The 19,782-nt window shown below is 51.3% G+C and overlaps 2 protein-coding genes across 3 annotated transcripts; both read left to right on the forward strand.

Annotated features, from left to right (window-relative positions):
- The first annotated feature begins 512 nt into the window (after window positions 1–512).
- On the forward strand, window positions 513–2,202 carry Ubl5 (ubiquitin like 5). Its single transcript, XM_015488978.2, has 5 exons — window positions 513–669; window positions 1,001–1,067; window positions 1,274–1,357; window positions 1,494–1,531; window positions 2,052–2,202. The coding sequence occupies exons 2-5, from the start codon at window positions 1,012–1,014 to the stop codon at window positions 2,093–2,095; spliced, it is 222 nt and encodes a 73-aa protein (XP_015344464.1). The 5' UTR covers window positions 513–669; window positions 1,001–1,011; the 3' UTR covers window positions 2,096–2,202.
- Window positions 2,203–6,645: 4,443 nt separating this feature from the next.
- Window positions 6,646–18,411, forward strand: Pin1 (peptidylprolyl cis/trans isomerase, NIMA-interacting 1). 2 transcript variants are annotated; one of them, XM_015488979.2, is made up of 4 exons: window positions 6,646–6,796; window positions 9,017–9,229; window positions 16,781–16,891; window positions 17,840–18,411. In XM_015488979.2, exons 1-4 carry the CDS (start codon window positions 6,739–6,741, stop codon window positions 17,947–17,949), a joined length of 492 nt encoding a protein of 163 aa, XP_015344465.2. In that variant the 5' UTR covers window positions 6,646–6,738; the 3' UTR covers window positions 17,950–18,411. The 2 variants fall into 2 exon arrangements, with proteins under 2 accessions (XP_015344465.2, XP_048650654.1); XM_048794697.1 differs by lacking the exon at window positions 6,646–6,796 and adding an exon at window positions 8,386–8,674.
- The last annotated feature ends 1,371 nt before the right edge of the window (window positions 18,412–19,782 follow it).

A 19,782-nucleotide genomic window follows, 5' to 3' on the forward strand; every position in this document is an offset into this window, starting at 1 on the left:
GATTTTACGATTGTGTGGTTTTCAGCTTCCTAGTAGGCATTGCTAGTGCGCGACAGGGTCTCCATTCCAGGATGGGGCTTCGCTTGTGGGATGGAGTCTGTGACCCGTGACTCCGCGGAGCAGTCGCGACGAACAGAGGTGGGGGGTGAGCAAGAGGTTATGAGTTCTGAATGCGGGGGCGGGGACAGGACGACTGCCGGGCTGGGCACCCTCTGCCCGGTGGCCCTAACGCTGTAGCGAGGCTTCCTCGCGCTCAGGCACTGGAGGTCATCCAGAGGCCGCCGGGGGACCCTCTGGAGTTTCCACCAGCTGACTGGGTCTACCCACAGCGAAAGGGCTTTAAACAACGGCTTCCTACGGGCTGGGCGTCGGCCCCTGACCTCTGACTCCGGTAAGCTCGTCCCCGGCTCCGTGCCCACCGCTACCCTGTTCCTACCTCAGGCTTCCGACTACCCAGTTTCTGAACCCTAAAGCCGCGGGGATGAACCGCAGGACCCAAACGGGCCCGGAACCCTGAAGAACCCGACCCAGCTCTAACAGGTACCCGGAACACAAGGGAGGGCGCTTGCGGTCTCGCACTTCCGCTTCCGGTTCCCAGCGTCGACTTCGGCTGGGCTTCCGCGCTCGAGCGGAGAGGTTGTGGCGTCTTCAGGTTCGAGGCGACTCCAGGTGAGCGGGTCAAGTGAGAAGCCCTGAGTCGCGGGCAGCGGCCGGCAGTCGCCGCCGAGGGTCCGCGAGTCGATGGGAGGTGAATCCGGGAGCCTTGGGGCCTGGCCTTCAGGCTACGTGAAGTGGCGGAAGCGCTGCTGTCTGGGATCCCGGGTCCTGGGACGCGGTACTTGGGGCCCAAGAGGACTCAGGTCTGGGGGTTAGAGGAGGTGAGCAGAAGACCCAGGCCGGGGTCTTAGGGCTGGGACCTAGGAGATTTGTACGATGGGACTTCTGGGACCTGGGAGGCCCCAGAAGTCCTGACCGCTGTCCTCCCTCCCACCCCGCGTAGCTCCGGTCAGGATGATCGAGGTTGTTTGCAACGACCGTCTGGGGAAGAAAGTCCGCGTAAAGTGCAAGTATCCACCGACGGCCCGAGAGGCAGTGCTCGCTGGGGGTGCTTAGCGTGAGGCAGGCAGCCCGGTCTGTGTTGTCGGGTGGTTCTGGTTAAACCCAGGAGAGCGGGCGGATGGGCTCCCGGCAGAGTGTAATGCACTCAGCCCTAGAATGTCATCTTCCTCGTTCTACCTCTCCCTTCCATTTGCCTTAACTTCGCTGCGTCCAGCACCGATGACACCATCGGGGACCTTAAGAAACTGATCGCGGCTCAAACTGGCACCCGTTGGAACAAGATTGTTCTTAAGAAGTGGTGAGTGCAGTGGTGGGGCTGCCGGCTGGACTGGGGACTAGGCCAGAAGGGTTTGGGTGGGGGAGCGCTGGGCTCAGCCTGCCTCTAGGGGGAAGAGTTTTCTAGGCTTTTTTCTGAAAGGTCTCTATTTCCATAGGTACACGATTTTTAAGGACCACGTGTCTCTTGGGGACTGTATCCTTTGTGTGACTTCTTGAGGAAGAGTCTACATACCCATTCCTGGTTTTCTTGGTTCTGTATTGAAGCACGTTTGATATTAAGCTCATAGGTATTAACTTAGAATATGGTACATGGTAAGCACTGAGAAAATAGTTGTTACGGAATTATTTCATTGGGGAGGAGGGTGGTTTATTGGTGAATTCGTTTGACTTGGCTTAGAAGGACTTTGTCACTCAAGTTCAACATATTACTGAGCTCCACCTGTTAGATAGGAGGTCAGGAGGCGTGAAACTCAGGCAAGTCTGTTATGCAGAGTGGGAGCCTTGAGCTGTGGAGTTTACTGTGGTTCTCTGAACTTTCTTTAAAAAAAAAAAAAAAGTTTTCATTGTTTTTTTTCCCCTCAGTCAAAATTAACCCAGTCCAAAATGACTTCCTTAGCCTTGTACTGAGTCTTTAGGGCACCTGGATCTAGCTGTGAGTAGATGAGGGATGGTGATGGAACACCCAGTGAAGACTCCTTAACACTTTACTTCAGATGAAATCCATGATGGGATGAACCTGGAGCTTTATTACCAATAGAGCAGAATTCCTTCCCCCCTGACTTAGCCTCTTGTCCCAAGCTCACCTCTCACACTGGTATGGATATTTGTTTTTAAAAACTCACATTAATAAAGACTTAGATACTGCTTTGTTGCCGTCTATGTTTGAGAGCTATCTTATGATTTCGTCTGTCCGTTACTGTTAATACATGGCTGCTTAATGAGAGCTTAGGAATGACTGGATCAATGACAGAGCTGACTAGGAGCCCTGAGCTATGGGGTTTATTGTGGTTCTCTGCAGGCAAGAGGCCCTGGGAGTCTTGTTACCCTAATAGACCATAGAGCTCCCACATAAGGTCAGATTTAGTAGTAATGTTAGTAATACAGGCTCTAGATTCAGACAAACCATGGGTGGAATATCAGCTCCGCCACCAACAACCTGATAACCCTGGGCAAGTTACTTAACCTCCCTCTAAGCCTTTGCTATGGTTTGAATGTCCCCACCAAAACTTATGTTGAAATTTAATCTCCATTTCAATGTATTATAAGCTGAGATATTTAAGAAGTGATTAGATCATTAGGGCTGTTTTCCTGGATTAATTAATCTATTCATGGATTAATGGGTTATGTCAAGAGTGGGTCTGTTGCAAAAACTCTTTTGACTCCTTGTTATCTGGAGACTCTACAGAACCCCGTAAAAGGCCCCTCAACCCTGGTCCTCACAACAAAACCAAGAGCTGAATAAACTGTTAGTTTACAGATTACCCAGCCTCTGGTGTTCAGTTACAGCAATAGAAAACAGATGGCCTTCTTTTCCCTATCCCTATTCCTAAACTGGAATTATTTCATATCTACTTCACTGGTATGTTGTAAAGCGATGAGATTAGCATGTGTAAGCATTCATAATTCCTGGCAATTCTTTTAAAGACAAAAATGAGATCATAGTGGACAAAACAAGGCAGTGTGGCACAGGGTTTAACAATTCAGATGTTATAGCTCTGATCCTCAGGTTTCTTCTCTGAAAGGGGCCCGGTGGTACATGTCTATAATCCCAGTGCCTTGGGAGGCTGAGGCAGAAAGATTGCAAGTTGAGGCTAGCCTGTGCAATGTAGTGAGACCCTGTCTCAAAATAAAAAGGGCTGGGTGCAGTGGTGGGAGCCCATATCCCAGCAGCTTAGAATGTTGAGACATGAGGACTGAAGTTTAAAACCAGCCTCAGCCATTTAGCAAGGCCCTGAGCAACTCAGTAAAGCCCTGTCTATAAATAAAATATAAAAAGGCTTGGGGAGAGGGCTGTGATTGTGGTTCAGCGGTAGAGCACTCGCCTAGCATGTGCGAGGCCCTACATTCTATCCTCAGCACCATATAAAAATAAATAAATAAAATAAAGGTATTGTGTTCAACTACAATTAAAAATAAATAATAAATATTAAAAAGGTCTGGGGGGCTGGGGTTGTAGCTCAGTGGAAGAGTGCTTGCCTAGCATGTGTGAGGCACTGGGTTCGATTCTCAGCACCATATACAAATAAATAAAGGTCCATCAACAACTAAAAAATATTAAAAAAAAAAAAAAAAAGGTCTGGGAGTATAGCTCAGTGGTACAGAGCCCTGGATTCAGTCTCCAGTACCACCACCCCCCCCCCAAAAAAAAAAGCTTAACCACTGAGCCACATCCCCAGCCCCTTTTATTTTTTGTTTTGAGACAGGGTCTCACTAAGTTGCTGAGGGTCTTGCTAAGTTCCTGAGGCTGGCTTTGAACTTGCAATCCTACCTCAGCCTCTGAGCTGCTGGGATTATATAGGCAGATGCCACCGAATCCAGCTCAAAACAAAAATATTTTTTTTTGAGAGAGAATTTTTTTAATATTTATTTCTTAGTTTTTTCGGCGGACACAACATCTTTGTTTGTATGTGGTGCTGAAGATCGAACCCAGGCCACACGCATGCCAGGCGAGCGTGCTATTGCTTGAGCCACATCCCCAACCCCACAAAAATATTTTAAATATTTTATATTTTTAAAAATTACATGACAGATCTAACAAGGTGTTCTTTAATTTCAAATCAGCTTATAAATATATAAGCTAATAGTAAAACCATTCTCCTTACCCCATTCTCCTGAGGACAGGCCTTTTTTAATGAATTTATATAATCTTAAATTTTGTTTTCAGAAGATGATTCGGCTATGAGCTTGGAATGTAGTTCACTGGTAGAGTGCATGCTTAGGTGTGCACAGGGCCCTAGGTTTGCTCCCCAGCATGGAAGAAAAAAAAAAAAAAAAGACTAATATTATATGCTCATAAGAAAAACTCAAAACAAGAATTTGTTTTCTGGGCTGGGGATGTGGCTCAAGCGGTAGTGTGCTTGCCTGGCATGCGTGCGGCCAGGATTCGATCCTCAGCACCACATACAAACAAAGATGTTGTGTCCGCCGAAAACTAAAAAATAAATATTAAAATTCTAAAAAAAAAAAAAAAAAGAATTTGTTTTCTTATTTCTTAATTCCATCCCTCCTGCCTCTGGAAATCATTACATATCTGAATGAATCTAGGAATTTTATGAAATAGCAACGTAAAGTTTTCATACAATAGAATAATTATACATTCTGCAATAGGCATTACCATGTAGCAGCTTGCTTATTTTGTATGCTTATGTAGATATCTTTCCATTTAAATTCTCTGTCCCAATCTTTTTAATTAGTATTTTTCTTTGCTTGGTTTTATTTATTTATTGTTTTACTTATATAAATAGGTAGTAGAGGGGGATCTTTATTTGTTTCTTTTTTTGATGCTAGGTATCCAACCCAGCCCTCCCTGTTTTTGTGACAATTGAAAGTGTCTTAAGATATTGGCAAAATATTAAAGAAGTGGTAAATAAAAAGAAAATATTGGCAAATGTTCCTTGAGGAACAAAACATCCTGTTTGAGAACCTCTGTTCTATCATTATGTATGAATCTTCTCCCGCCCCGCACCCCCCCACCAGTGCTGGAGAAAGAACCCAGGACCTCACATTCTAGACAGTGCTCTATCACTGAGCCATACACCCAGCCCTATGACACACTACTTTTGCAACTCTGCCCTAAGTCTAAAGTTGTCTTTAAAAAGAAAAGATTGTGGGGCTGGGGTTGTGGCTCAGCGGTAGAGCACTCACCTAGCATGTCCAAGGCCCTGGGTTCGATCATCAGCACCACATAAAAATAAATAAAATAAACGTATTGTGTCTAACTACAACTAAAAAATAGACATTAAAAAAAGAAAAGATTGTTATGTTGATACACTTATATAAAACCAAAGGATTATGTGAAAATTAAGTCCCCCATTTCCTCCTTCACCAAATCACCACCAGCAGTCAATGTTTTAATTAATCCAGAAATTTTCTGTTATAAGCTTATAGTTCTTACACAACTGAGATGATTATACTCTTAATAATGCTGTTCAGCTGCTTGCTTTTTTCTGCTTTATAATTGGTGACTTTTCATAAGTGATCTATTTATTCATTCTTAGTTTTCTTTTTTGATTTTTTTTTTTTTTTTTGGTGGTGGTGGTATGTTTTCATACATACTACGGTTGCTATGCTGTACTTTTTTTCACCCAGCAAATACCAACTAAAATTTATTTATCATTCTTTTGGCCAACTGGGAATTGGACCTAGGACATCCTGCAAGCTAGGCAAGCATTTTACCACTGAGCTATATCCCAGTCCAGGATTTTATTATATATGTGCTCAAACAGCTCATCCTCTTCCCACCCACACCTGCTCCTATGCCCTCATCTGAGTGGCAGTGCTATCACCCACTAGTCACCCAGGATGGAGGTAGGAGCCAGATTAAGAAGGAGTAAGTTGAAGTAAGTAGGTTACAAAAGGCATGGAAATGTTTGGGTCGGTAGCATTGGGAAATAGCCTTATAAAAACTAAAAAAGGGCTAGGTTCCTTTTGGACATCTGGAAAAGTCAGGTGGGAAGAGGGAGGAAGGAGGAGCAAAAATTAGGCATCTAGCAACTCGTCGCCAAGGCAACTGCGTTGTTTTTTGTTTTTTTTTTAATTTTTAATTTTTTATTTTTTAGTTGTAGATGGATGCAATACCTTTATTTTGTTTATTTAGTTTTATGTGGTGCTGGGGATCGAACCCAGGGCCTCACACGTGCTAGGCAAATGCTCTACCACCGAGCTACAACCCCAGCCCAACTGCGTTGTTATGGCAACAGCAAAGGCAGTCTCCTTCCAAGTACTTAGTGGGTTCCCCAGTTATCTCCACACCAGCCGGACGCTTCCGCCTGGGGGGCTGGCGGGCTTCCGGAAACTGTTCATGAAGGAGGGAACTGCTGCTGCAGTAGCCAATCAGTAAGGTGTATCTTTCCCGGGTGGGCTCCGCGGCGAAGAGCGCCAAGAACGGGTCGGGACTTTTTTGGTGCTTACCGAAGGGCGTTGAAAAGGGCGGGTTCGTGTCCCTTCCCCACCACTTAGGAGGGAGGAGGCGGGGCCCAGATAAATCGTAGGTGAGTACGCCTACCCTCACTTCTGCCCAATAGGAAGCCAGAGAGCTAGCCGGGACGGTTGGAATGTCCAATGTGTGTCGCAGCCAGGCACCGGTGCGGAGCGCGTAGAACCAATAGGCAGCAGCAGTGGGCGGGCGCGGGCGACAGGCGGTGCAACGGAGGCGGAGCAGGCGCTGCGGCAGGAGGGAAGATGGCGGACGAGGAGAAGCTGCCGCCCGGCTGGGAGAAGCGCATGAGCCGCAGCTCAGGTGCCGCGGGGGTCGGGGCTGGGGCGGGGTCGCGCGAGCCCGCGGAAGCAGGGCTCGAGCTTCTCCCTCGGACGCGGCGGCGCCACCTTCCTTCCGTGGGATCTTGTCCCCTCACACCGTCCCCCGGGTAACGGCCCCAACCCGCCCTGTGCGGGCTGTGAGTCCTAGGAGCTAGGACCCGAGGAAACCGAGGCAGAGGGCGGGGCGAGTGAGGGACCTGGGATCCCATGGCACTTCCCAGGCAATTGCCGTGGTCCTGCCGGCCCGGCTGATGCGTTTCGGCCTGATGCACCTGACGCTCTCGGGGAAAGTCTCTTCAACCCACTGGATCTGGGGGCACCGTACCTTTGGGAGGAAGACACCCCAATACCGTGCAAAGGGCGTGGCCTCAGGATCTTGCCATGCCGCAAATCCACAACTTACTCCTGCTAACGCCCCTACCATCTACCCCTACTGCTGAATCTGCAATGTCGGCCAGTGATGATCTGAGGATGGCTGATATTGTGGGGTTTGCCACAATAATAGTGTTGATAATTGGGCATGCATCTGAGCGCCAAGCATCGTGTCTAGTGCTTTAAGTATTTAAGTTCTCTGAATTGCCATAATTCTGAGAGATGGGTAGTTATTACTCCCATTTTAAAAGAGAGGAAACTGAGCCTAGGACACTTAAGGAACAGGTCCAAAATCATGCATTTTAAGGATTGGGGGCTGGTTCTACCCCAGTCAGTCTGCCTCCAAAGCCCACCTCTTGCTTCACTGCCAAAGCTGCAAAAGCTGGTCCAGCATCTCTGGGTAGGTCCAGGATCACTTTGCTTCCTCCAGAGCCCATAGTAATCATAGTCACAATAATAATTCTTATTTATTGAACACCAGGTACTCTGGTGAAAATTTTGCATACATTGACTTCTCACAGTAATTCCATGAGTTTTGATGTCCTTATTCTCTTGATCCCATTTCGCAGATGAGAAAACTGAGGCATTGCTAAGGTTTCAGTCAGTGGCTCCACTGGATTTACCCCCAGAATCCATGGTCTTGCCAAGCCTGCTGCAGCTGATGTGTGACTGCAACCTCCAGCATAAACCTGCTACTGTGCCCAGCTCTGGGTCTATTCTTTTTTTCCTGCAGTACTGAGGATTGAACCCAGGGGTGCTTTATCACTGAGCTTCACCCCATATTTTTTCTTTTTTGAGACAGGGTCTTACTCGGTTGCTAAAGCTGGCCTCGAACTTGTGATCTTCCTGCCTCAGCCTCCTGAGTCACTGGAATTACAGGCTTGTGCCACTACACCCTGCTTCTGGTCCCATTCATGCATTTCTGCTCAGTGCAACCCTTACAGCCTTCTTGATGGATGATCCTGCCCTTCACAGTGCTAAGTCCACTATGTAGCCCAGGCAAATTCTTGGCCCTTGGAGTGATACCCAGAGTCTACTGGGTCCTTCCTTTAAGCTTTTTACTTGCAGTCTTCATTCTTTCATGCTCCTCAACACCTGCATAACATCTGGTCCCCAATAATGCTGTTTCCTAGCTTGCATCATAGGACATTGGGTAGGGAGTTAAAAGCAGAGCTTTTGGGTGTGGTACACCTGAGTTCAAATCCTATCTCCTCTCTGTGTGTCTAGAGCAGAATAAATGTGCAGGAAACATTACCTGTTACCAGAGATGCAGAGGGTGAGGCCTCAGTTTTGTCATCTGTGCAATGGAGAAAATAAAAGCTGTTATACTCTTAATATATGCCAGACTCTCCTAGGCAATTTACAGATGTTGAACTTACTCAGTCAGCACTGTAGGCAGGTGCTCTTCATTTTACAGGTGGGAAAACTGATGCCCAGGGAAGATAGATCATGCAGCGGGTAGTGGCTGAGCCAGATTTAAACTCAGGTGTTTTGGCTGCTGATGGAAAGTTCTCCCTAATCTCTCCTTCCCTTCTTTTGTTATTCTGGGTTGTTTTCCTTCCTGAAGTTGTCATTGGCTGATTATTTTGTCTTGCTTCTTTAATGCTTGTTTGGCCCCACATACAGTGTTATCTCTGTGGGAGTTAACATGTTGGTCCTGCCATATTGGTTTACATCTTCAGAGCCTGTGGCACATGTTGGCACACAGTGGGTTTGCTGTGTGAAGGCATCACATAAGCCAGTCCTTGTCCTGGTTTCTGGTCAGGGACCCAGGGTGATATCCTGTGATCATAGCCCCAGCTGAGTTCCTTCCTGTCCTCCCCTCCAGGCCGGGTATACTACTTCAATCACATCACTAACGCCAGCCAATGGGAGCGACCCAGTGGCAACAGCAGCAGTGGCAGCAAAAATGGGCAGGGGGAGCCTGCCAGGGTCCGCTGCTCACACCTGCTGGTTAAGCATAGTCAGTCAAGGCGGCCCTCGTCCTGGCGGCAGGAGAAGATCACCAGGACCAAGGAGGAGGCCCTGGAACTGATCAACGGTGAGCTGGGCTGGGGCAGGGTCTTTCTTGGGAGGGAGTCCTCTCAGATCACATCAGACCTTCCACTCCAACCTGGCTCCGCTGTCGGGTATAACCTTGGCCTACACAGAAGTGCCTGTATGTGACATAAGCTTGGTTCAAATGACTACCTCTCTCTGCTCTGTGGCATTTGAAGGCGAGCCTTGGGATAGGGGCAGAGGACCAGCCTTTGGGCTGGCACATCTGGGTTTAGATAGCAGCAGTGCCTTGAGAAGAGAAACACTGGGGACTCCTGTCCAGGGGTTGTGATTTTGCCCCTCAGGGGAAACAGGGTGTTTTTAAAGAGGTTAATCAAAAGCTACGTTCCACATGTTCTCTGTTGTACTTCCGTTGTTAATTTGGGAGATAGTCATTTCTTAGATCTTCTGGTGCCATCCCCAAGTCTGAATTATTTAGTTCCTGTGGTGGGTATGTGTGCAAAGACATACCCCTAGAATGGGGGGAAAAGGTAATCCTGTTTCCCCTGAGATTAGGGAGGGAGTCAGGTTTTTTGGTTGTTGTTTTGATTGTTTTTTTTTTTTTTTTTCCTTTCTAACCCTAGGGTTCCTTTTCCCTAGTCTATAAAGGTTCTGGTCCCTGACACCTTCCTGCACCCAGCAACTAAGCCTAGTCATTCAAAAGCACTGGCCACAGATTCAAACCTTGATTACAGATCTAATCTCTTCCATTATTAGCTGTGTGACCTTGACTGTGTGAGTTGGCTGACCGAGTCTCAGTTTTTCCACCTTATAAAATGGGGATCTCAGCTTCCTGCCCTGCAGGGTTGCTGAGATTAACTCAGATGATGTAAGTGAATGCCTAGTGTAGAACAAGCATTCAGAGTTGGTGGGTTTACTCTGACCTGGGGAGGAAGTTGTACCCAACCCTGATCTGTGTCACCACTGTAATCTGTAAGCAAGGTTGGCAAAGATGGTGTGTAGTTAAGGTTTTGTGGGCCATGCAGTTTTTGCCAGCTCTGCCTTGAAACTCCATAGTAGCTGTGGACAATATGTAAACACATGGCTGTGGCTGTGTGCTGGGAAAGCCTCATTTACCAAACCAGGCAGGATTTGGCCTGTGGGCCATAGTTGGCAGAACCTTGGACTGGAGCTCTCAGTGTGGCAACCGCTACTATATACAGCTATTTCTGTTTAATTAAAATGAAATAAAATTTAAAATGTTTTCTCATTCTCATCAGCTTCACTTTAGGCGTTCAGAAGCTACGTGTCCTGGTGGTAACCATCTTGGGTGGGGATGTAAAAGGAAGTTCTGTCAGACAGACACAGCTCTTTGAACCATGTGGGCCAGTGGCAAGCAAGGAGGATTCCTGGCAGAGGACAGGGCAGAAATAATGGAGGGGGCTAGGGTGTAGCCAGAAATCTGGGGAAAATTGTACAGGGGGACTAGAGGGGCATGAAACCCTTCAGGGGCAGGACCCAGCTAGGGGAGGAGGGTCCTGAGTGAGGGGAAGAGTTTGGATCCATCCTGGAGGCAGCAGGAAGCACAGGTCATGTGGAACCAGGAGAGGGGCCCTGGTGCTGTGCCTTCAGGAAAGATCTGTGTGGCTGGAATGTGAAGGGTCAGGAAGCCAGAAGGCTCAGAACCCAGGCTGAGTTTTGAGGGGGGTCTGGCTACCCCAGGGGACTAGGAGGAAGTGGCTAGAAGAAATTATAGGATGACCTCTTAAGTCGTCCCAGCACTAGCGTTCCCTGTTCTGAGGCCCCTGCACTCCATAAGTGACCAAGAGGAGATGGACGTTTGGAGATGGAATGACAGAGGTACCATCTCCAGTAGAGGGCACTTGGGAAGAGGCCCAGTGTGGGAGGAACTCATTAAATCTTTGGGGCTAAGGAAGAGACTGGGAAAGGGCCTGGGGTTCAGCAGAGGAGCCAGGCTGGAGACAGATGTGTGAGGTGATCCCAGTGAGAGAGGTCTGAGGCAGGTGGGGATGGTAAGAGGGCACAGGTGTGGGCATGGCAGGTGAGAGTGTCTTCCCTTGTGGTTGGTGGGGGTCCTGCGGGATGTCTGAAGATACCAAGCAGTTGGGCCCTTGGCCTAACTTTAAGTAGACACGGACTCAGTTGGGAATGTCAGCAGGAATTCCATGCTTGTCTGTTCAGGAGGGCCCCATGGAAGCTGTGGGAGTAATTGCAGCTAGAGACAATGTGATTTGAACTTGGGGGTGGGGTGGGATTAGAAGTGAGGGGGAGCAAATTCTAGAGATGTTTAGGAGACAGAATTAGGAGGACTTGGTGATGGATAGGTGGGCAGGGATTAGGTGTTCAGGAGAAGGTGATTTAAGGTCAGGACTGTAGGACCCACCCTTGCAGGTCTGGTTCCAGGCCAGCCTGTGGAACAGAGCAAGTGTCTTCATTATGAGAGCCTCATTTGCTGACCTGTAGAACAGGGCCAGGGTGGCCATGAAAATCCAGTAGTTATGGGCTCTCTCTTGATCCCAGTCGTTCGGCACATGCTGTGGGGAAGCTCAGGCCAGGACAAGTTCTGTGTTCATGGGCAGCCCCTGTTGCTGTCCTGAAGCCCCTGGAAAGAGCTTTGAGCAGGGATGCAGGAGGCCTAGTGGCTCAGCCAGAGACCCTCCACTGACCTTGGACCATGACCTCCTTCTCCTAGCCTTGCTTCACTGTCTTCTCGGACTGAGACAAGACCCTTGGTGGTCAGCTGGAGGGTCGGTGAAAAGGCCCTAGCCAGAGTGCACTGGGGAACCAGACGCTTCTGTGTCGTGTCAGCAAGTGTTGGGCATCCAGGCCTTGTTTTCTGTCCCAGGAAAATGAATGTTCTTCCCCATCCTGGGCTTGTTCCAGGTGATCAGGAGATGATGATTTGGGCAGTGCCCGCCCCATCTCGCAGGCTAAGTGAGTGTCATCGGTGCCCATTTAGAGCTGGTGTTTCCTCTCCACCCTGAGGACAGACTGCCCACAGCAGAACCAGTGCCTCTACATTTCTGCTGAGGCTACTTTTCCCAGCATTGGTTCTCCTGTAACTGTTGGGCTACAGCCAGAGACTGTCAGGAATCCAAGGCCCAGCCGGGTGTCATTGTTGGTGTCCTTGTCTGAGGAGGCCAGACCATGGACAGGTCCTCATTTTCTGTTCCCCATTGTTCCAAGACCCTCCTGCTTGCCCAGGACCCGAGGCTCAGAGAACGAGGAGCACTCCTTCTCACGTACCCTTTCCAAGGCTCAAGGGTCAGTGAGCTTCTGTGGCTTGGTGTTCCCTGGGGTCAGTGGCATCCTTCCAGCCTATTAGTCTCAGGCGATCCCACCTGCTGGATCCTTGGTCTTCTGGGACAGCAGACCTAATCCTGTCACCTGTTTCCCTGAGCAGACCCTTTCCCCTAAGGTTCTTGGACTGGAAGGAGCCTATAGGATGTGGTGGGAACGTGGGAAGTTTGTCTCTAAATCTTTTTAGGTTCAGGGGGTCACCCCATTTGTTCATTCACTCTCTCTTAAGTATCTATGGCATATCAACTTAGGTTGCCATAACAAGAGACTAGACTGGGTGGCTTCAACAATAGAAATTTATTCTCTGACAGTCTGGAGAGCAGAAGGCCCAGATCGGGTTCCAGCCTGATGGAAGCTTGGTTTTTAGCAAGGCCTCTCTTGGCTTGCGGACATCTGTCATCTTCTTTTTTTTTTCAATACCTGTACTTTATTTATTTATTTTTATGTGGTGCTGTGGATCGAACCCAGGGCCTCACACGTGCTAGGCGAGCGTGCTACTGCTGAGCTCCAGCCCCAGCCCCAGCCCCAGCCCCAGCCCCCGGCAGCTATCTTCTTGATGAGTCCTCACATGACCTTTCCTTAGTGCTAGTGCAGAGAGAGAGAGAGAGAAAGAAAGAAGAGTCTTTTTTTTTTCTTTTGAGAGGAAGTCTTGCTACCTTGCTGAGGCTGGTGTGGAACTCCTGGGCTCAAGTGATCTTCCCACATAGATGGGACTACAGGCACATGCCACTACACCTGTCAGTGTCTATTCTTATAAGAACGCTAATTATTCTGTTAGAGGCCCCTGCCTCCCAACACAATCACACTGGAGGCTAGGGCTTCATTTTATGCATTTGGGGACACAGACATTCAGCTCCTATCTGTGAATGACTTTCTCTGAACCAGCCATTGCTCCAGTGGTCATTTACTCCTCAGAACAGCCCCCCAAGGTGGAAGCTCTTATTATCCCATTTTATAGGCCAGTGAGTGTGAGATTCAGAGGCAGACCTACCAGACATGCAGAGCTCAGAAGCAGCAGAGCTGGGATTTGAACCCAGCAGTTGGAGTCCTTCTAGGTCTCAGGGATATGCTGTGAGCAGGCCAGCCTAGAGCTGCCAGCGGAGATGTGTCTTCTTATGTTTTGCATGCAATTTCAGGGACTCCTGAACACCCTGAAGCAGGGAGAAGGCCCCTGTTCCTGGAGAGTCTGCCCTGGGTCTGGGTAGTTCTCAGCGAGAGCCCTCCCTGGCTGGAGCCCTATTAATCAGATTTGAGTCAGGCACCATGTTGAGACGGGTGTAGTTGCAATCAGTGAGGCAGGGCCTGCTCCTGGAGGAGGCCCAGGAAGTCTGGCCTCCGCATTGACACCTGAGGTTCAGGTACAAAAGTCAGGAGATTCCAGTGATGGTTCCCTTTTCCCTCCTTCCCTGTGGCCTTTTCTGTCTTGTTAATTCATGAATTCCTTGGGCACCTGGGAATACCTGTTTTGGGCACACTGCTGGGTGCCGGCAGGGATAATGATGAACAAAGTCGACCCAGCCCCTGTCCTCGACACACACACAGACAGGACAGTGGTAAAGGCAGCATCCACAGAGGGCACCTCACGCAGTAGGGGCTTTGGGAAGGCTTGCAGGAAAGACCGGAAGACATAGGCTGGTGCCCAGCAGAACTAAAAAAAGGCCTGGAGGTGGAGGCAGTGGGGTGGGGCAGGAGTAGGAGTGACACCATCGTGGTAGAGGCATGTGTAGACTGAGCTGCTGAGGGGACACATGGAACCGACCACTTTCAGGTCATTGTCAAAAGAAGGAAAACTCAGGATGAAAAAGGTTTTTTTAAAAATTTGTGTGAGGCTCCATCAAAACAGAACATATTCTGAGAGAGCTGGTTTGTCAGGTTGATCTGGGTGATGTGAACTGTGAGGTCAAAGCGTGGCTCTTATTCATTTTTAAGTGGAAATGGCTTACACACTGAATGTGTTTGAGAAAGCCCTAGGCAGTCCAGTCTTAGGGATCCCTGTGGCCCCAGCTGCTGGGGGGTGCAGCAAGGTGACACTTGTACAGGGAGGGCTGTGGGCTTAGCTCTGTGGGTGCTGGGCTCCTGCATGCAGTTCTGCTGCCAGGAGGCAGGCAGGTACCCACAGGGGCACTGTGCATCAGGATTCCTTGACTGGCTGACTGTGGTCCACTCAGAACGAGAGGTGGGGAAACCTGGTGCTGTACGGCTAAGGCTGGGGTACACTCAGAAGGCCAGGAAGAAGAGGAGAGGAGGGTGACTAGGGATGTCTGGTTCAGCTCAGAGTTGCTGATGGATGCATTGGCACAAGGGGCCCCCTTGGTAGCCTAGGAGGGTGGTTTCCAGCCAGACCTGGGTATTCCATGAAGCCCAAACAGGGAGCAGGGAGGAACCTTGTATGGCCAACGTGCTTGTCTGACAGGCATCAGGCAGCGCCTCCAGGGATGGGCAGAGCAGAGAGGAGTAGAGGCAACTTTGTCCCTGTGACATGCAACTCACATAGAAGGAAGAATGGTGACAGCAAGTAACTTTGTCAGCATCTCACTCATTGCCTGGTACTGTGCTGTGTGTCACAGTAGCACGCTGGCAAGATTGGCAGTCTGGAAGACAGGTGCAGGTGATGATGCAGGTGCAGTTGAGTTGTATGCTCTGGCAGTGTTCAGATCAATGTGGAAGTCACTGCCATGACGTGTTTTGCCAGACAAGAACAACATTCATGCTCTCTCAGTCACACGGTTTCCACTTTGGTGCCAGTCGTGTTTATTAGGGTGGCATTCGCATCCCACAGGATCCTGAGGCAGATCCAGCAAGATCCCCATGGGGCTCAAGCCAGCACCAGGTGGGTGTGTCAGAGGTGGTTACTCCAGGCTGGCTGACAGGCATTTTGGCTTTGTGTAGGTCGGTGGAATTAATTGGTGGAAGTGTTGGTGATTTTGCAAAGGCAAAAATGTGTTGGGTGACCCTCACATCTTGAGACAATGGCAGCTGTGGGCTGGTGTCCAGTTGCCCAGCCAGATGGGTGGGGTGGGTATAGTCCCTGGTGCACTCCACAGAGCAACTGCTGGGCCAGGCAGGAAAGTGGTACAGGGTCCAAGATCACCAAGGGCTGCTCCAGGGTCTGGGGCCATTGCCCTGGGAACTTGGGAAGGAGATGGCCAGAATGCTCACATGTGCCAAGGCTGCTTGTCAAGCTGGAGGGTCATGAAGGGAGGACAGGATAGACTGTCCTGTATCTGTGTCATAGACTCCTGGCCACCTCAGGGACTTCCTGGACTCAGGAAGATGACAGGCAGCTCCTCCCTACCTGGCGCACATATGCGTGTGCGCACACACGGTTACACCTGTGCCTGGACACCAGTACACTCTGACACATGCTGCATACTTACACTGCACATCCTCACCCCTAGTGCGCGCACACACACATACATTTGTGCACACGTGTTCAGATCTTACACGTTCTGCTCCAAAACCTGAGTCACCCAGATTCTTGGCACTGCCCTCTCACTCCCCTCTGCTGGGGTCCTTTTCCTTCCTCCCTTGCCCCTGGCTTCCTCTCTCTCCAGGAGAATTGTGGTCCAGTGGGGCTGGTTTGGACTGCACATCTGGGGCTCTGCCAGACACCTGTCAGGGCAGCTGGAGAAGAGCCGTGTCTCTTGCCTATGGGACCCCCGTGCACAGGGCTGACACAGCATCCCTTGGAGTCCCCTTGGGTTCTCAATGCTCCAGTGATCTCAGGGCTTGTCTCCCCTGTCCCGAGAACTGAGGCCCACGGGTGAGGGCTTGGCTGGCCTCTGTGGCAGACCTGGGCTTGTACCCTGGCCTCCTGCCTGTCCTAAACCTTCTCAGACTATCCTGGGGCTGGGTGAGCCTCCTGCTGTGGGGTCCGCCATCCCTTCGGTCTCCCATCTCCTGTTCTTACTCCCTGTTGTAACTTAGAGGTAGATTTTCCTCTTAAATATTGTGTGTTGGGGGATGGAAGGAGGTCGGTGTGTGTGTGTGAGAGAAGGAGAGGGAGGGGACAGGGGGAGACTGGCTTGGCCATCAGTATCACTGTAGGATCACAGGCACAGGTACATGCAAATGAGTGACAGGGTTGGTTGTGTCCCTGTGCATGCATGTGGAAGGCACCTCTTCATGGACTCGTGCAGTGCACGAACAGAAGACTGCGTGAGTGTAGGGGTGTGCTTGTGGCCTGCAATGTCTGTGAGGAGTGTGCACAGTGGTCAGAGGAGGGCTTACATCCCCCTTGGGGATGGCCTTCTGCTCTGCCCCTGATGTGGGGCTCTTTTTCCTGTCCCCGCAGGCTACATCCAGAAGATCAAGTCGGGAGAGGAAGACTTTGAGTCTCTGGCCTCACAGTTCAGCGACTGCAGCTCGGCCAAGGCCAGGGGAGACCTGGGTGCCTTCAGCAGAGGTGGGCAAGGAAAGGGCACCACCCTACCCTAGGCAAGGACCACCTGCAGCCAGGAGGGCAGTAGAGGCTGGGAGGAGCCTGTGGGTTTTCAGGAGTGTGGCCCTTGTCACACAGGGCTTCCCAGCCCACCAGGTGGCAGCACAGTCCCTTCCTCAGGTTGTTGCGGCTGCCCTGCCTGGGGAGCTGGCAGCCAGGAGAGAGTAGGGGCAGCACAGCCTTCTTTCTGATGTCATTCCTTCCCAGGGTCTGTGCGTCTTTGCACAGTTGTCCCCATCAGGGCCCATAAAGGTTGGTTCCATCCTGTTGTTAGCATTCCCTTTTGTCAGGTCTATTGAGCTGAGTCCCCCAGAATCTCCTTTCCAGTCTCATAAGTGGGGAAACCAGGGCCGGGGGAGGGGGCAGGTCAGCAGCCCTGAGTTTGGGCCCATCTGTCCAGGACAAAGGAAATCAGGGAGCCACGGTGGCCTGGCTGCCTCTTCCCACCACCTCCTTTCTCCTCTCCCCCTTTATTCCTCTCTGCCGGCCTTCCTCAGTCCTCAGGGTCTACAGGCCCGGGGTGGGCTATGGTATTCAGACCCCTGCCAAAGAGGGGGAGTCCCGCCCTCACCCACCCCAGGAGGCCTGTGGGACAGATGATGTGCCCGTGTGGGGAGCCAGGCCCAGGGAGAGGAGTTCATCACCAAAATGCGCCTCTAAATGCATAATGGTGGCAGCGGCTCTGCCTGCCATCCCTCATGCTGTCCTCGGGCTTCCCAGGGCCTCCTAATGGCCTTGCCACCTCCGGCTAGGCTGCAGCTCTGCTCTGTGACAGGCCATAAACTCAGTGATGGATGAATAGGGGTGGGTACAGGCGGGAGCCGCATCTGCTGTGGCTCGACTCACCTGCCTCCTTCTGGCCCTGCACTGACTCGCTGACCCCTTCCTGTCCATGTCCCTCGTGGTTCCTAGGTCAGATGCAGAAGCCATTTGAAGACGCCTCATTTGCGCTGCGGACAGGGGAGATGAGCGGGCCCGTATTCACGGATTCTGGTATCCATATCATCCTACGCACGGAGTGAGGAGTGTGGGCGGCCCAGGCTGGCCTGCAGGGTGGGGCAGGGCCGCGGGACCCACCAGCTCCCCTGCTGCCCGCTGGCCAGTGAGTGCTCCTCCCTGCTACCGTCACACAGTATTTATTGTTTCCAAAATGGCTGAAGGGGGGCTCTTCAAGATTGGGAGCTCTGGGCTTCCGCTCCCTGTTCTACGTGCAGGTGGGGCTCTCCCCGCCAGACTCCCCTGAAGTAACTGACTTCAAAGGGCAATGGGGGTCGGGAGGCTCCCAGACCCAGGGGAGTGGGGGGTGACCTGTCCCCCAGGTCCCAGAGGCAGGCAGGCAGCAAGGCCTGAGTTGTTGGGTTCTCGGTTTGCCCCATTCCTCTGTTTAGTTGCAAAAAGCAAATGCTCCGTGCCAGCCGCCCAGCTGCGGGCCCTTTGGGCGGCAGTGCAGCACCCCTTGCTTCCCCATTAAACCTGGAACCACTGCTCTGCCGTCCTGTGTCTCATTTCTTCCCTTTTTCTGTACCGGGGTGGTCCTGTCGGCGTTCTCCCCAGTTACAGGACTACCAGGGCCGTGGGGCACCTTCCAGCCCCAGTCCATGCAGGGTGTGCCATGCCCTCCCCAGGGCCTGTCCCAGGATGCAGGGGCCCCACCTCACTCACCTGAGGGCCTCCATTCAGCGGGTTGGGAATGGAGCCAGTGGACCTGCCAGTGTTCCTGGGGGAGCCAGGCTGAGGCCCCTCGGTGCTGGGTGCTCTTCACCCGTTCCCCACCCTCATACACACAAGCCACTGTCAGATTAGAACAAATCACACCCTGCATCCTGATGCCTGTATCCCTGTCACCTGGAGCACTTCCAACAGTTTGTTCCTGGGTCCAGCCGCCAGACCCAGCACCCTCTGTAGCTGCTGTTACCATGGTAACATAAGCCCCCTGGAAGTGGGCTAATACCAGGTGCCGCTGTCAGCAGGGATCCTGGCAGAAGGGGCTGAGCAGAGGAACAGAGTGGGGAGCAGAGTGCGGCTGAGAGGATGCCTGGGGCAGGGGGAGGTGGACCCTCTTCCTCCACCTCTGGGTAGGGCCCCTGCCAGGGTGGATAGCTGCGAGTGTGGCCTGCCTGTCCACTTTCACCTCCGCAGCTGCCTCTGCAATGGCCTGGGACAGGGGTTATTGAGAGTCATTTAGATGTAGAAGTTCTGCCCACCCACGGCCCCCTCATTTGGTGGGACCAGCCTGGATTGTGAGGGTGGCCAAGCTGGCAAAGGTTGGGGACCTGCAAAATAAGGCTGAATCCCAAGGGAGCCCCCACCCCCAACTCCAGGGCTGAGACTCATAAACAATCACCTGAGCCTGCTCCCATCTGGCTGGTTTCTGGAGCAATCGCTCTCCCCACCAGCCGCCTGCTGGAGCGTTTGTCATTAGGAAGGTTTAATGAGTTTCTTCCCAGCTCTGCTGGGCTGAGGAGAGCTGGCTTGGTTGGCTACACCTCCTTGCAGAATGTTCCATCATGGGGGCTGTGAGGCAGGCAGGCAGTAGCCCTGCTGTCTGCAGCAACAGTTGGGTGGGGTTGGGGAGGCGATTGCACTGCTCCTGGTCCAGGGGAGCCCCTGGGGATGATTGGAAGTGAGGGGTTGGGGAGCAGGTTTTGCTGAGTGCTGCTCCAAGGGAAGAATAGCCCTGTGTTCTGATTTGTGACACAAGAGCCCAGGGAAGGATCTCCCTCGGGCTCCTGCTGAGTCTGAAATGCTGCCAAGGAGGGGCATACCGTTATCCTGTGTGAGGCCAGAAATAGTGTTTATGGCACTGTCACTTTGGACATCCACAAAGTGTGTGTGTGCGTGTGTGTCCTGTGCCA

The sequence above is a fragment of the Marmota marmota genome, unplaced genomic scaffold (assembly GCF_001458135.2).
Source record: "Marmota marmota marmota unplaced genomic scaffold, marMar, whole genome shotgun sequence".
In the NCBI taxonomy this organism is placed as follows: Eukaryota; Metazoa; Chordata; class Mammalia; order Rodentia; family Sciuridae; genus Marmota; species Marmota marmota.

Excerpts from the sequence above, each read along its gene's own strand:
- Pin1 (XM_015488979.2), top strand. The coding sequence starts at position 6,739 with ATGGCGGACGAGGAGAAGCTGCCGCCCGGCTGGGAGAAGCGCATGAGC. Across the intron at positions 9,230-16,780 it reads GGCCCTGGAACTGATCAACG|GCTACATCCAGAAGATCAAG; the intron begins GTGAGCTGGGCT and ends CTGTCCCCGCAG. Across the intron at positions 16,892-17,839 it reads CCTGGGTGCCTTCAGCAGAG|GTCAGATGCAGAAGCCATTT; the intron begins GTGGGCAAGGAA and ends CGTGGTTCCTAG.
- Ubl5 (XM_015488978.2), top strand. The coding sequence starts at position 1,012 with ATGATCGAGGTTGTTTGCAACGACCGTCTGGGGAAGAAAGTCCGCGTA. Across the intron at positions 1,068-1,273 it reads AAAGTCCGCGTAAAGTGCAA|CACCGATGACACCATCGGGG; the intron begins GTATCCACCGAC and ends CGCTGCGTCCAG. Across the intron at positions 1,532-2,051 it reads CCACGTGTCTCTTGGGGACT|ATGAAATCCATGATGGGATG; the intron begins GTATCCTTTGTG and ends ACTTTACTTCAG.